We start from the raw sequence: 16,978 nt of genomic DNA on the forward strand, positions 1-16,978 counted from the left end.
AGTCTGCCTTCTGGGTATAATTCCTACTATCAAAGGAAGCAGAACGGACCTTTTTCTCAAAGAATTATGGTTGTTTACTTTGACCCATCTGGTTTCTCTCTGAAGAACCAGCTCAAAGGGCTTGCCTATATTTTGGTTAATTCGAAACTCTCCCAGCACTGACACAGCTACACTGTGGGGGCATTGTTGAAAATATTTAAAGGCAAATGTATTAGCCAGTGCTGCCAGGATCAAGGGATAACAACTAGGGCAAACAAGAGACAAACTAGAAAGCTTGGGAGGAAAGGCTGGGGAATGAGAAACTTTGCGAAATAAACGCTTTTAAAAGCTTCCACATATTCCTCGGAATCTCAGAGGCTCCATACATGCCCAAAGTTGGGCACCTGCTCAGAAAAGATTTGAGAAGACCCTAAGCTCTCATGTGTGTCTGACTTTCAGGTTCTGCACAAACAGAAAGTGAAAGCTAAGGCAGAGTTGTAAACTGCCTGACTGAATGTTGAAGGTATGCCCCAATACACACACAGAACCTATCTGCAAAGACTTGCTTTTTGTTTTGTTTTTGGTTTCAGGTGTTTAGGGTAATCTCCGTCAAATCACTGACTAACCATTAAGCTAAAGGAGCAGACACTTCACTGGTCACTCATGACAGAATACAAACTTTACAAAATCAGTTCAGAAAAGTCACAACTGTAAGCAGCAACAGTAATCTCTGGAGAGGAGGGGAAATCTGATTTCTGGAGTTGCTAGATTATAATATTTAAAATTTCCAGTTTTCAACAAAAAAATTATAAGACATGCAAAGAAGCAAAATATGCCCTACACAGAGAAAAGAAGAAAATGAATAAAAACTGTCCTTGAAGAAGCCCAGACTTTGGACTTTCTAGACAAAAACTTTAAATCAACTATTTAAAATATGCTCAAAGAGGTAAAGGAAACCATGTATAAAGAACTAAAGGAAACCATGAAAATTATGTCTCACCATTAGAGAATGTCAGTAAAGAGGTAGAAATAATAAAAAAGAACTAAATAGAAATTCTAGAGTTGAAAAGTATAACTGAAATTTAAAATTTCCTGTAGAGGTTCAGCAGTAGATATGAACAGGCAGAAGAAGGAATCAGCAAACTTGATTTAGGTAAAAAAATAAAAGAATGAAGGAAAGTGAACAGAGCCTAAGAAACCTGTGGGATGCTGTTAAACATGCTTACCTGTGCATAATGGAGTCCCAGAAAGAGAGGGGAGAGAGCAAAAGGGGCAAAAAGACCATTTAAAGAAATAATGGCTGAAAAGATCCCAAATTTGATGAAAGATATGGATCTACACATCCAGGAAGCTCAATGTACCCCAAGTATGACATACTGAAAAGACATCCACAATGAGACACATTATAATCAAGCTTTTGAAAGCCAAAGATAAGGAGAGATGCCTGAAAGCAGCAAGAGAGAAGCAACTCATCACATATAAGTGATCCTGAAAAAGATTAAGAGCTGCTTTCTCATCAGAAACCATGTAAGGCAGTGGGGTAACATAGTCAAAGTTCAGAAGAACAAAACAAAACAAAACTGTCAGCTTAGGATTCTATGCCCAGCAACCCTGTCCTTCAAAATAAATGGAGAAATTAAGACATTCCCAGATAAACAAAAACAGAGTTCAGTGCTAGTAGACTTGTCCTACAAGAAATGCTGCAAGGAGTCCTTCAGGCTGAAATAAAAGGATACTAGACAGTCTTGACTCCACACAAAACAATAAAGAATGCCAGTAAAAGTAACTACATAGGCAAATTAAAAAGTCAATATTAATTTTGGGGGCGTTTGCAGTTCTTTTTATCTATATGATTTAAAAGACAGCTATGTAAAACAGTCACTATAAATCTATGTTGATGGACATACAGTTTATAAAGTTGCAGTTTGTGACCATAACAACATAAGCAGTAGGGGGAAGAGCTATATAGGGGCAAAGTTTTGTATACTATTGAAACTAAATTAGTATTAATTCATACTAGATTGTTATAAGTTAAGATGTTAAATGTAATTGTTAACTGTTAACCACTAAGAAATAACAAAAAAATGTGATAAGTAATAAGGGAATCAAAATGGTATACTAGAAGATATGTATCTAACGCAAAAGAAGACAATAATGCAGGAATTGAGAGCAAAAAAAAAAAGGACATATAGAAAACAAATAGGAAAATGGCAGAAACAATTCCTTCCTTATCACTAAGTACTTAAACAGGTAAATAGATTAAACTCTTCAATTAAAAGGCATTGATTAGCAGAATAAATAGGAAAAAAAGGTAGTCCAACTATATGCTGTCTACAAGAGATTCTTTAGATACAAAGACACAAAGAAGTACAAAGTAAAAGTGTGTAAAAAAGTATTCCATGCAAATAGTAATCAAAGAGAGCTGGAGTGGCTAAACTGGTATCAGACAAAATAGACTTTAAGACAAAAAGTTTTTACAAGACAAAGAATGGCATTATATAATGATAAAAGAGGTTCAATTCATCAAGGAGATATAACAGTTATAAACATATATGTCTAATAACAACTTATGAAGCAAAAACTGACAGACTTGAAGGGAGAAATAAAGAATTCAACAATAATAGTTGGAGACATCAACACCTTATTTTCAATATTGGATAGAATAACTAGACAAAAGATACACAAGGAAATAGAAGATTTGAACAACACTATAAAGCAACTGGACCTAACACATCTATATAACACTCTACCTAACAACATCCCAAGTGTACATGGAACATTCTCCAGGATACATCATAATTAGGATATAAACAATTGTCAATAAACTTAAAATGATTGAAATCATACAAACTATCCACCCTCACTACAGTGGAATGAAATTAGAAGTCAATAACAGAAGGAAATCTCGAATTTCACAATATTGGAATATGTGGAAATTAAACAACCAACTCTTTTTTTTTTTTTTTTTGCGGTACGTGGGCCTCTCACTGTTGTGGCCTCTCCCGTTGTGGAGCACAGCCTCCAGATGCGCAGGCTTGGCGGCCATGGCTCATGGGCCCAGCCACTCCGCGGCATGTGGGATCTTCCTGGACCAGGGCACGATCCCATGTCCCCTGCATCGGCAGGTGGACTCTCAACCACTGCGCCACCAGGGAAGCCCAAACAACCAACTCTTAAACAACCAATGAGCCAAAGAAGAAATCACAAGATAAATTAGAAAAATACTTTGGAATGAGTGAAAATGAAGACATAACATACCAAAAAATTATGGAATACAGCAAAAGCTGTGAGTGATCAGAGGAAAATTTATAGCTGTAAATACCTTCATTAATAAAGAAGAAAGATCTCAAATCAAAAACTTAACTTTATACCTTAAGGAACTAGAAATGAAGAGCCAACTAAACTCCAAGCAGAAGGGAGGGAGTAATAAAGATTAGAGTGATATAAACAAAACAGAGAATAGAAAAACAATAGAATCAATGAAACTAAAGGTTGGGTATTTTTAAAAAGATCAACAAACTTGACAGACTTTAAGCTAGACTGACCAATTAAAAAAGAGAGAAACTCAGCTTACTTAAAATCAAGAATGAAACTGGGAACATTACTACTGACCTTAAAGAAATTAAAAATACTATAATAGAATACTATGAACAATTGTATGCCAAATTGGCTAACTTGGATGAAATGGCCAAACTCCCAGAAATGCACAAACTACCAAAACTGATTCAAGAAGAAAAGGAAAATCTGAATAGACGTATAACAAATGAAGAGATTAAATCAGTAATTTTAAAAATTCCAAACAAAGAAAGCTCAGGACTAGGTTGCTTCACCACTGAATTCTACCAAACTCTTAAAGAATTAACACCAGTCCTTCTCAAACTCTTCAAAGTAATAGAAGAGGAAGTAATTCTTCCTAACTTATTCTGTGAGGCCAGTATTAACTCTCATACCAAAACCAAAGGAAGACATCATAAGAAACAAAAACTACAGACTAATATTCACTATGAATATAGATGCAGATATTCTCAACGAAATACTAGCAAACCAAATCCAGCAACAGATTAAAAGGATTATACACCATGACCAAGTGGGATTATCCCAGGAAGGCAAGGGTGGTTTAACATGTGAAAACAGTCAGTGTAAGACATCACATTAACAGAACAAAGGACAAGACCCACACAATCATCTCTGTTGATGCTGAAAAAGTATTTGACAAAATCCAACACCATTTTATTATAAAAACAAATAAAGAATGTAAGAAAACTTCCTCAAACTGATAAAGGACGTCTATGAAAAACCTACAGCTAACTATGTACTTTAGACTGAAACTCTCAAAGCTTGCTAAGATCAAGAATAAGGCAAGAAAGTCTGCTCTTGCCACTTATATTTATTATTTTTTTAATTAATTATTTATTTTTGGCTGCATTGGGTCTTTGTTGCTGTGTGCGGGCTTTCTCTAGTTATGGTGAGCAGGGGCAACTCTTCGTTTTGGTGTGTGGGCTTCTCATTGCAGTGGCTTCTCTTGTTGCAGAGCACAGGCTCTAGGCATGCGGGCTTCAGTAGTTGTGGCTTGCGGGTTCTAGAGCACAGTCTCAGTAGTTGTGGCACACAGGCTTAGTTGCTCTGCGGCATGTGGGATCTTCCCGGACCAGGGCTCGAACCCATGTCCCCTGCATTGGCAGGCGGATTCTTAACCACTGCACTACCAGGGAATCCCACCACCTCTATTTAACATTGCACTGGAGGTGCTAGCCAATGCACTTAGGCAAGAAGGGGGAAAAATGGCTTTCATATGGGAGAGGAAAAAGTAAAACTATCTCTCTTCACAGATGACATGATCTTATATATAGAAAACCTTAAAGAATCCACCAAAAAACTATTGGAGCTAATAAAAGAGTTCAGCAAAGTTGCAGGAGACAAGATCAACTTAAAATCAGTTGTTTTTTTATATAGTAGCAATGAACAATCTGAAAAGGAAATTAAGAAAACAGTTCCATTTACAATAGTGTCAAAAATGTTAAAACACTTAAGAATAAATTTAACCAAGGAGGTGCAAGACTTGTACACTGAAAACTACAAAGTATTATCAAAAGAAGTTAAAGAAGGCCTAAATAATGGAAAGACATCTTGTGTTCATGGATTGGAAGACTTATTATTGTTAAGATATCAGTACTTCTCAAGTTGATCTACAAATTCTGTGCAGTCTCCATCAAAATTTCAATTGCCCGTTTTGCAGAAATGGACAAACTGATCCTAAAATATGGAATTACAGGAGACCTCCAGTAGCCAAAATAATCTTGAAAAAGAACAAAGTAGGAGGACTCACTTCCTGATTTCAAAACTTACTATGAACCTACAGTAATTAAATAATAAGAATAGCCATCTAATCTAGATGGAATCAAATTTAGAGTCCAGAAAAAAACCCATACATCTGTGGTCAATTGATTTTTGACAAGGGTGCCAAGACCATTCAGTGTGGGAAACAATAGTCTTTTCAGCAAATGGTAACAGCTAGATAACCACATACAAAAGTATGAAGTTAGACCCTTAACACACACCATACACAATTAATTAAAAATTAAAGACCTAAATTTAAGAGCTAAAACTATAAAACTCTTAGAAGAAAACATAGGAGCAAATTTTCATGACTGTCAATTTGGCAGTGGTTTCTTAGATATGACACCAAAAGTACAACCAAAAAAGGAAAATTAGATAGACTTCATCAAAATTAAAAGCTTTTGTGCATCAAAGGATACTGTCAAGAAAGTGAAAACGCAACCCACAGGATGAGAGAAAATATTTGCACGTCATATTTGATAAGGGTCTAGTTATCCAGAATATATAAAGAACTCTTACAACTCAATGACAGAAAGACAACCAATTAAAAATGGGCCAAGGACTTGAAATGTCTGTTTCTTCAAGGAAGACATACAAATGACCGAAAAATACATGAAAAGATGCTCAGTGTCATTCATCATAAGGGAAATGAAACACAATGAGATACCCCTTCACAAGAGGCGTTTAACAGCAATAACAGAACAAAATAAAAACAAAAAATAGAAAGTGTTTTTGAAAAACCAAAATTTATTACCAAGTTTAAGCTCGTACTGCTCACCACACAACAGGCCAATAATCAAGAGATGAGTTGTTGGGCAAAGAATAACGACTTTATTCAGAAAGCCAGCAAACTGAGAAGATGGTGGGCTCATGCCCCAAAGAACCATCTTGCCTGAGTTGGAATTCAGTCTTCTTTTATACTAAAAGGGGAGGGAGTAAAGTCAAACATTTTCTGTTTCCCATCAGCCTCCAGAGGGGATGTGTTAATTTCTTCCTCCCTGCAGTCATTCACAGGTGGGCCTGGTCAAGATGTTTCCTGTGAGCTAAACAGAAGTATATTAGCTTAATGCTCATTACCTGGGAGGCAGGGTTCTGAGAGATGGGTCATTATATATAATTTAAGCTTATAGGCAACATCCATATAGTGATTAATTTGTAATAGAATACAAATGTTCTTCCCTATTACAGAAAGTGTAGGGAAAGATACGGAAATGTGATGTAAAGGGACATACCCCAAAGAAAATACTTGTCTTACCATTTTACTTAAAATTGCCTTGCTTGCTTTCTTTATAGCTGTGCTACTGCATATGTTCTACTGGCTGAGGAAGAAGCAACAACTATTGTAGATGCTGAAAGGTTATTTAAACAGGCACTCAAGGCAGGAGAAACAATTTACAGGCGGTCACAACAGTGCCAGCACCAAAGTCCTCAGCATGAAGCTCAACTGAGTAAGTGAATTTGAACTAATTTTCCCCTTTTAGTTCCTGCAACTGCCTGTTTTATGTGTAAAACACAAAACAACAACAATTTAAAAAACTTAATACTTAAAAGTTAGCTACTTTTCATAAGAGATAACAAATCTATTCAAGTCAGCAAGACAGAAATGTATATTAGCTAGAGAATGCTTGTAGAAGGGAACAAATCTGTTCTGGTTATTGAGAGATGTGCTGCTCTGAAACTTAACAATAATTTATTTCATGTGAGAATTGGGCTGGTCATTGGAGAAACACAACTCAAAAGTATTCAAGATTCAAGAGAACCTTCTAGTGATGATAAGCAGCTATTACCTTTATCCTCACCCTTACCCAAGCAATAGTAGAGGTATATCATTTGGTTTGCTCTTCAGACAGTATATATCTCGATATAGTGCCAGGGAGTGGCCCTTCAGCACAAAACCAGCCTTACACTTGATATTGACTATTTCTTCGGTTGTTTTTTCTCCATGATGTGTTTGAGACCATATGGGGCATAGCAACTGAGGTCCTTTCTTTCCACTCTCAGGCATACTTTCCCAGTTGTGATCGAGACACTTTTACCAAAGATGTTAGAATCTGTAATGCTGCTGCTTCTTGCTATTTTGTGTGGCCAGAGGGCTTTAGTTTCATGATTTTGGCAGATAATGGGCAATAAATTGAAATATGTTTATATAATGCATTATCTCCTGGAGTTAAGTTCTCAATCTTTTGTTTGTGTAAATTAAAATTAGGATAATGTTTTCTCTCTAAACTAAATATTGATGTATATAGTATGTTTCATTAATGCGTGTTGTTATAACACACAACTGTGGGAATATGTAATTTTGCAGTCTGGAACTAATGAAACTACATCTGTAAAAAAGTCATGCCATTTGTCCTTGTATAATCTCAGATATAGTTATGAGATAGTTCCAGAAATATTTGTTAGCCCTTTCTAGAAGTAGTTTGTTAGTTACTTGCTGTTGACCAAAAATTTATGCTAGCATGGAAATTTTGTTTTGAATATCTTTTGTTTGTCAGCTAAGATAATAGAGAATATTAAAATAGTAGATTGTTTATGCAGAAACTTAATAATGTTATTTCTTCCTATTAATGTATGTCTTTTAATAGTAAAATCTACTTGCCAAGTATACACAAATTACTTTATATATACTGTACTCAGATTACTTAATGTTAGAGGCAAAAGTAATTCTCTCTCTATATATTTTTTAAGCTTTTAGTATAAAAAACTTCAAACATCTATAAAAATAGAGCAGTATAATGAACCTTCGTTCATTGTCCATCACCCAAATTCAACTATTATTAATATTCTTCCATTCTGACACAATTTAATTTTAATTGAACCTCCCAAGGTAAGCAAATAAAATTAACAGGTAATATGTTAATGAAGTAGCAGGTCATAATATAAAAGTGATAGTTTTGTGTCATTTGTTGTTTTTCTAAATAGGGAGAGATACCAACGTACTGGTGTATATTAAAAGAAGACTGGCAATGTGTGCAAGAAAATTAGGAAGAATAAGAGAAGCAGTAAAAATAATGAGAGATGTAAGTAAATTTGATGACTCAACCTTTATCTTTATTCCTTCAAAAACAGAATGTGTTTTAAGTTGCCAGTTAAGTTAATGCAGAATCACTATGTGTTTTCCTTTTTTTTTTTCTAACATTGATTGATTGATTGATTGATTGGCCATGCTGCCCAGCTTGCGGGGTCTTAGTTCCTTGACCAGGGATCGAACCCCGGGCCCTAGCAGAGAAAATGCCGAATCCTAACCACTGGACCGCCAAGAAATTCCCCAGAATCACTGTTTTTTTTAATTGATAGTTTTATAACAAGATATTTATTTAATATACATAGATTTCTTAGAGGTTGAGTCTCCACAGTTTTAAGAAACAAAAGAATTTCTACCTCAGTGAATTTGATTCAGCTCTGAGTTCCTTTTGTATAATTTTAATCTTTTTTCTTTTTAATATACAGTTGATGAAAGAATTTCCCCCTCTTACCATGTTGAACATCCATGAAAATCTCCTAGAATCACTTTTAGAATTACAGGCCTATGCAGATGTCCAAGCAGTTCTAGCAAAATATGATGGTGAGTGATAATTCTCTTAGTTAATAGCATGGTTAAAGTATTTTTTTTCTATTAAGTAATCATAAATGTGATCCTACTCTGGTATTTCTGTGATTTTCTCTTTGCATTCTTACCAGTCAGTATCTAGTATCTGTGGATATAAGTTGCTGTTAAGTATCCTCTTTATCAGTACTTTTGGTAGCAAAAGTCTGCAAGGAGGAACTTTCCTTCTCTCAAGATGTATTCATTTTTTTATTGAGCGCCTAATGTGAGTGAGGCGCTTGGAATACAGTGGTGAATAAGAAGACATGGACTTAGCCCTCGTAGAATTTACCGTTTAGTGGAACATACAGACAAATGAATAGTAGTTATATTGAGGCATAGCGTGTTAGGTGAGGTAATAGAAAAGTATGGGGTGCTATGCACTTCATTTGTTTTGGAGTGGCAGGGAAGGCTAACAGAAGTTGCTTAGAGTATATATAAGAGTAACTCAGAATAACATTTTACGATGCTTTTTAGTTACAAAGTATAATTTATTATCTCATCTGATCCTTATAACAATCTTGTGAGGTGGTAGGACAAGTACAATATTTTTACTGTTTCCGGTTAGTAAATAAGAAAACTGGAGTAGAAGAAGGTTAAGTGATTGGGTAAGGTCTTCTAGCCAGTAAGTGGCAAGCTTGAACTTAAACTTAGGTATTCCATTTGTTTGTTTACTAGTCTCCCAACAGTAAGTAAGAAGTCAATATATGTTGGCTATTTTTATTATTATACGATAACAGTTCCAGTTTACCACAAATGGATTTGGGAGAATTTTTGAGAAGCATAGCCTTTCTCCTCATTCTGAGTAAGGCATCAGCTTTTAACCCCAAGCTGGAAACATCCTAACTAGCATAATATTTCTGGTCATATCTTTCACTGTATTAGAACACATTTAAGTCACTTATTCACACTCTCCTGTTGTAAGCTCCTACCCATTAGCTTGGGAATCTCCATGACTTGGAAAGTTTGAAATTTGTTACACTTGGAAAGAGAAGTTTATTTCTTTTAAACATCTGGAATTCTTAGGAAGTGCTTTAGAGTAGTATAGGCTCATGGAGAAATTTGTGAGAAATTCTTTCCATATGTTACTTATCAGATGCATGGCCTGCTTATGATACTTATGATGAACAAGCTTAGGGACTGAATATGAAAAATCAGATAGGACCTATTCATTAAAAATAAAATAAAACTAGCAACTTGGATATGCTTCTGTGTTTTCAGTTATTTTTATGAGTCCCCAGTTTTCACCCTTCTAGAATCCTGAAAAAGTTAAAAGCAAGTTTACTTCTTTAGTTCTCCATTTGCTGGTATAACTCTGGAATCTGGAAAGAGAGTTCTGTAGTCTTACTCTGCCAATAACATTATTTTGGTCATTCTTTAAGAAAGAACTCATATAATTAATTTCATTGTAGTTCTCAATTTCTTTTTATTTTATAAAAAATCATCTTTTAAGAAAATGTAGAAAATGCAAAAACATCAGAAGAAGAAAAAAATGAAAACCACCCATGATTATATCACCTGGACTTAACTACTATTAATTTTTTTAACATTTATTTATTATTTATTTAGGCTGTGCCGGGTCTTAGTCGCGGCATGTGGAATCTGCATTGTGTCACGCAGGATCTTTAGTTGTGGCATGCGGGCTTCTTAGTTGCAGCACGTGCACTCTTAGTTGCGGCAAGCTTGTGGGATCTAGTTCCCCAACCAGGGATTGAACCCAGGCCCCCTACATTGGGAGTGCGGAGTCTTACCCACTGGGCCACCAGGGAAGTCCTGTTAATTTTTTTTTTTCTTAATCTTAGTTTTTCTCTGTGAATAGGTGGAGTTTTTACATAGTTCTATCTATACAATGGCTTTTTGCTTGGATAGTATTATTATAAGCAGCTTCTTATAAGCATTTGTTGAGTACTTTTTACCATTGTATGAGGGCTTTCACAGACATGGTTTAATTTAATCTCTGCTAGAAAAGTACCATTTCTCTATTTTGGGAAAACTGAGGTTAAAGAAGTTGTGCTAGTTCAAGGATGCATAGCTGGTAAATAGTAGAATCAAGATTCAGACTCAGATTTTCCAATTATATGTCCATGTGCTTTTACTACTATATTATATCCGTTGAATTTGAACTATGAATTATTCTTATTAGAAATTGTCTTAAGATATTTTTGTGATTCTTACCCAAATTAAAAATTATTATTATAGATATAAGCCTTCCAAAGTCAGCAGCCATCTGTTATACAGCAGCACTATTGAAGACAAGGACTGTTTCAGATAAGTAAGTAGTTATGAAAACTATAATAGTTTAGAAAGACTGCTAAACTCAATATTGTTTTTCATCCACTGACTTTAAACAATGCTTTTTTTTCCCTACTTCCTGCTGAATAACCCTTGATCTTATGGGGCTTAGAAGCTTCTTACTATGTGTAGTGGAAAGAGCAAGGTTTTTAGAGCTAAGTGAACTTGGATTCAAATTCAAAGTCTACAGCATACCAGCTATGGAACTTTGGTCAAGTTAATCAGTGTGAGTTTCTTTATTATCTGTAAAATGAGAATAATAATACTGTAGGGTTGTTGTGTGAGGATTATATGTGTTAAATGCCCAAAGCAATGCTAGATAGAAAGTATATCCAGTACATAGTAGCTATGATGGTAATTGTAAGATATGTGGTAGGGAAATAGGTTTCATGTTACCTGTTTTGAGATTATAATTCTGAGTTATTCTGATTTCCTTGTATTTTTGGCTGTCCTTAATGAATTTCTCTTTATTGCACAGGTAAGTTACTCAGAAACGAACCAAATGGCAACTGCTTTCTTTCACCTTAGATTACTGTGGCTTGATATGAATTAGAATGGACTGTTCACAGTCTGTGAACAGTGAAAATTTGATAAGAATGTACTTCTATTTCATGAGATTCTCTAGATGTCCCTGTGTGGCATTTCTTATTTTATTACTTTGCCCAAAGTGTGTCTTTAATGGACTTCTGAAGGTTTTCTTCACGTTAACTTGAATATTTCCATTTCTTATGCTGCCTTCCTTTATATGTTGAACCAAAGGCTTTACTTTTATGTTTAGTAGCCATTTGGCTTTGACTTTAGCCATCACCAGAAACCTCTGATTTAGGGTGCTAAATTACGATCTCAGTTAATTAATTGATTAAAATACTTATTTATTTAAATATTTATTTCTTCATTTTGTGGTTTTCTTACAGATTTTCTCCAGAAACAGCCTCCAGAAGAGGGTTAAGCACAGCAGAAATTAATGCTGTGGAAGCAATTCATAGAGCTGTGGAATTTAATCCTCATGTTCCAAAAGTAAGAAACTTTATGATAGAAATACTACTTTTATTTAAGTTAATCAAATTGGTAACAGTGTATAGACCAAAGTTTGGGTCTCCATAATTTGAGGCAGAATTGTTTTAGTCTGCTATATTTTGATGCTTAGTGTTTACCCTAAAGGGGATGTTAAAAAGAATTTAGAAAGGTGGATAGGAGCAGTATTTCAGTATAGGCTTTATAATTGCTGTCAAAATAAAATTTGATGTACAATATGTTCACTTAGCTGTTCCTTTTACTATAGTTATAGAGAAGAAATAAAATGGCTTGGTCCTAATAAAAGATCATTCATATTTCAGATCATTAAATCAAATATCCTGTTACTATAAAAGCTATTTACATCTAGACAGATGCTTTTGAATGAGGGCTGGGTAGACAAAGACTGAAGACAAATAGATTAAAATAATCAGTGTTAGGAAACAGATGTGAAAGTTCCCAGAAAAACTGCTGAGTTGATGTTTATTTAGTCCCAGATGAACTGTACTCATCTCATTTGTCTTAATATTGTACACCTTGCAGACATACAGATCATTGGTTAATCTTCGTGTGTTATAACCCAAGATGAAATTTTGGATTTTAAAAACAATGCCCCAAGTTAGGGAGTATAGAGTATTCAAGAATATGCCTTTATTTAAAAGAGTAATTGTAACTGTTGATTCCAGTATAATATGTTAGTGGAATTTGGAAACTAGTAAACATTAAAGGATTAACCTCTAAAAAATAATCTCGAAGAAATGCAAGTTGTAAGTCTGTTAGAGTAAGTAAAGACAGAGTCAAGAATATTACTGAAATCTAAGGATGAGAGTCAACAAATATTTATGCCATTCTCTCATTAAGTGAAACTGGTCCCATAAATTTCAATAAAAATTTTAGTGTGAATTATAATACATATACAGCAAAGTGTAAAAAACAGAAATGTGTATCTTAATGATTTATTATAAAGCAAATGAGTGGAAACTACCACTGAGGTCAAGAAACAACATTGTCAGCCCCCAGAAACCCACCTGCCCTTTCCCAATTACAACTTCCTCCCTCCTACCTAAACTTAACCATCATTCTGACATTAATTATGTTTATTAATTATGTTTTTCCTTCTTTTCTTATATTTTTAGTCTATACTTTTCCTTTATTGCTGGCTTTATAAAACAGGTTAAGGAATTGTCCCTCTTTTATCATTCTCTGGAATAATTTGTGTAAAAATTAGAATTATTTCTGCCTTCAGTGATTGGAAGAATTTGCTGATAAAGCTGTCTGATTTTGGATTTTTCTTTGTGAGAAGAATTTTCATTACAAATTTCATATCTTTAATAGTTTAACTACAAATTCAATTTTTTTAACCATTCCATAACTATTCACATTTCTTGTTTCTTCTTGTGTTAGCTTTTGGTAAGTTGTATTTTTCTAGGAATTTATTACATCAAAAATTTCAAATTTATTGGCATAAAGATTTCATAAAATCCTTTTATTAGCTTGTTAATATGTGCAGAATCAGTTGTAACATCCATTTTTTAATTCATAACACTGGCTACCTTTCTTTTTGGCCCTCTATTGGATTCCTCAGGGATTTATCAATTTTATTAGTCTTCGTGAAGAACCAACCTCTGGCTTTGTTGATCTTCTCTACTGTTTGTTTTCTGGTTCATTCATTTCTGCTCTTTACAGCCTTCTTTCAACTTTCTTTGGCCCCATTTTTTTTTAATTCTTGTATCTTCTTTTTTTTTTAATTAATTATTTTTGGCTGTGTTGGGTCTTCGTTGCTGCGTGCGGGTTTTCTCTAGATTGGCGAGTGGGGGCTACTCTTCGTTGCAGTGTGCGGGCTTCTCATTGCAGTGGCTTCTCTTGTTGCAGAGCACAGGCTCTGCGTGCACGGGCTTCAGTAGCTGTGGCACGTGGGCTCAGTAGTTGTGGCTCGCAGGCTCTAGAGCACAGGCTCAGTAGTTGTGGCACATGGGCTTAGTTGCTCCGTGGCATGTGGGATCTTCCTGGACCAGGGCACGAACCTGTGTCCCCTGCTCTGGCAGGCGGATTCTTAACCACTGAACCACCAGGGAAGTCCCTCTTGTATCTTCGTATAAGGTATTTAACTCATTAATTTTTAATGTTTCTTCTTCTAACATATCCATTTAAGTCTATAAACCTTTCTCTAAGTACAATTTTAACTGCATACTATAGCATTATTTTTTTTATAATTTAGTTCAAAAATATTTTCTAATTTCCACTATTACTTCCTCTTTGATTTAGAGGTATATTTATTCCATTTAGATGTGTATTTCTTAATTTTAAAACATATGAAAATTATCTTTTTATCAATAATTTCTGACGTAATTGCATTGTGGCCAGAGAACATACACTGTGTGATTTCACTCCTTTGAAACATTTTTTACTTCTTGAATTTCTATTTATTTTTCACATCTCTCGTATTATTTATAGGTTTGAATTCTCTGCCAAAAGTTTAAATATAATCTGTTATCTCTTTGAAAATAAAGTAGTTATCTTAAAGTCTTTCTCTGATAATCCCAATGTCTAGAACGTCCCTGTTTCTGTTTTTAACATCTGTTTTTTTCTGCTGCATCATGTTCATATCGTCTTTTCTCTTATGCCTGATTTTCTTTCGCTATGTGCCAGATATTTTATTTGAAAAATTGTAGAAATAGCTTAAAATCTCAGATAATATTATGTTCCTTCATAGAGGATTTTCCTTGCCCTTAGATGCCTGGAAGAAGCATTGGTAGGACAGGATCACCTTAATTCAGTTTCAGGGATTGAAATTTTCTGGTCTACCCGGATGACTTGAAACTGGACTGCAGTCCATGAAAGTTTCAGTTTATTTCTGGTTCACCCTTATTCCTAAGATGCAGCTTTCAGAGTCCCAGTCCAATCCTGAGGGTTTTGCCAGGCTCTCACTCTTGACAGGACTTGGACTTCAACTTTTGTTCCAGCAGCCTTACGAAACTGGCAAAAATACTGAACAGGCTCCTAGCTATCTTTTCCAGAATTGTCAAATGTCCCTATAGTGAAAGAAGCCCCAGGTGTGGCTTACTTCTCTGCTTTCTGCCGTCTTTAGACTGTGGCCTGGTAATTCTCTACCCTTTGTCAATTATCTGATGTATTTGATTCAATTTTTTAAAATCGACAGCTTTTCTAGCTGTCTGGGAGGGTTCATCTGAGTTACCCAGTCTTCCGTTACTGGAAGCAGAGGTCTAAAAATACTTGTATATGAAATGCTCTGCTCTCTCTTGCTGCAGAGTGGTTAAGAGAACGGATTCAGCAACTAAACTGCCTACATTTGAATTCTGGCTCCACTACTTCCTAGCTGTATTACCTTGGACAAGTTACTTAACTTCTCTAGACTTGAGTTTCCTCATGTGTAAGCTGGGGATAATATTCCCTACCTCTTAGAGTTGTTATTAAGATTAAATGAGTGCATATCTTTAAAGTGCTTAGAAGAGTACCTAACACGTAGTAAGCTTTACAGAAGTGGTTGTTATTGTTAGTACCCAGGATGGGGTGGAAATCTGTTCCTTGTGTGAGAAGATAAGCAGCAGTTATTAATCAGAACTATTCAAATTAAATACACTATTGATATCTAAAAAATTTATTTAATTCCCACTCAAAATAACAAAATCGGGATTGTCTGTTCCCTGTGGTTGTTCTTTTCTGCTTTAAAAACCCTCTTACGTAAAATGTATTCTCAGCAGTAACAATTCTTTTTTTTTTTAACATCTTTATTGGAGTATAATTACTTTACAATGGTTTGTTAGTTTCTGCTTTATAACAAAGTGAATCAGCTATACATATACATATATATATATCCCCATATCCCCTCCCTCTTGCATCTCCCTCCCACCCTCCCTATCCCATCCCTGTAGGTGATTGCAAAGCACAGAGCTGATCTCCTTGTGCTATGCAGCTGCTTCCCACTAGCTATGTATTTTACATTTGGTAGTGTATATATGTCCATGCCACTCTCTCACTTCATTGCAGCTTACCCTTCCCCCTCCCCGTGTCCTCAAGTCCATTCTCTACGTCTGCATTTTTATTCCTGTTCTGCCCCTAGGTTCTTCAGAACCATTTTTTTTTAGATTCCATATATATGTGTTAGCATACAGTATTTGTTTTTCTCTTGCTGACTTACTTCACTCTATGACAGACTCTAGGTCCATCCACCTCACTACAAATAACTCAATTTCGTTCCTTTTTATGGCTGAGTAATAGTCCATTGTATATGTGTGCCACATCTTCTTTACCCATTCATCTGTCGGTGGACACTTAGGTTGCTTCCATGTCCTGGCTATTGTAAATAGAGCTGCAGTGAACATTGTGGTACATGACTTTTTTTGAATTATGGTTTTCTCAGTGTATATGCCCAGTAGTGGGATTGCTGGGTTGTATGGTAGTTCTGTTTTTAGTTTTTTAAGGAACCTCCGTACTCTTCTCCATAGTGGCTGTATCAATTTACATTTCCACCAGCAGTGCAAGAGTGTTCCCTTTTCTCCACACCCTCTCCAGCATTTATTGTTTCTAGATTTTTTGATGATGGCCATTCTAACCAGTGTGAGATGATATCTCATTGTAGTTTTGATTTGCATTTCTCTAATGATTAGTGATGTTGATCATCCTTTCATGTGTTTGTTGGCAATCTGTATATCTTCTTTGGAGAAATGTCTATTTAGGTCTTCGGCCCATTTTTGGATAGGGTTATTTGTTTTTTTTGATATTGAGCTGCATGAGCTGCTTGTGTATTTT

At 35.2% G+C, this 16,978-nt stretch overlaps 1 protein-coding gene across 7 annotated transcripts in view; it reads left to right on the top strand.

Annotated features, from left to right (window-relative positions):
- The window catches only part of ST7L (suppression of tumorigenicity 7 like), a gene marked incomplete at its 3' end in the record, with an annotated part of 150,993 nt that overhangs the window by 22,363 nt on the left and 111,652 nt on the right, over positions 1-16,978 (top strand). For all 7 annotated transcript variants that reach the window (XM_082648131.1, XM_082648129.1, XM_082648132.1 and 4 more), the window contains 5 exons: positions 6,610-6,764; positions 8,239-8,336; positions 8,767-8,881; positions 11,102-11,174; positions 12,109-12,211. In XM_082648131.1, the coding sequence (XP_082504257.1) occupies positions 6,610-6,764; positions 8,239-8,336; positions 8,767-8,881; positions 11,102-11,174; positions 12,109-12,211 (544 nt within the window). The remainder of the gene's footprint in view (positions 1-6,609; positions 6,765-8,238; positions 8,337-8,766; positions 8,882-11,101; positions 11,175-12,108; positions 12,212-16,978) is intronic.

The sequence above is a fragment of the Grampus griseus genome (genome assembly GCF_964374135.1).
Source record: "Grampus griseus genome assembly, chromosome: 1".
NCBI classification, from domain to species: Eukaryota; Metazoa; Chordata; class Mammalia; order Artiodactyla; family Delphinidae; genus Grampus; species Grampus griseus.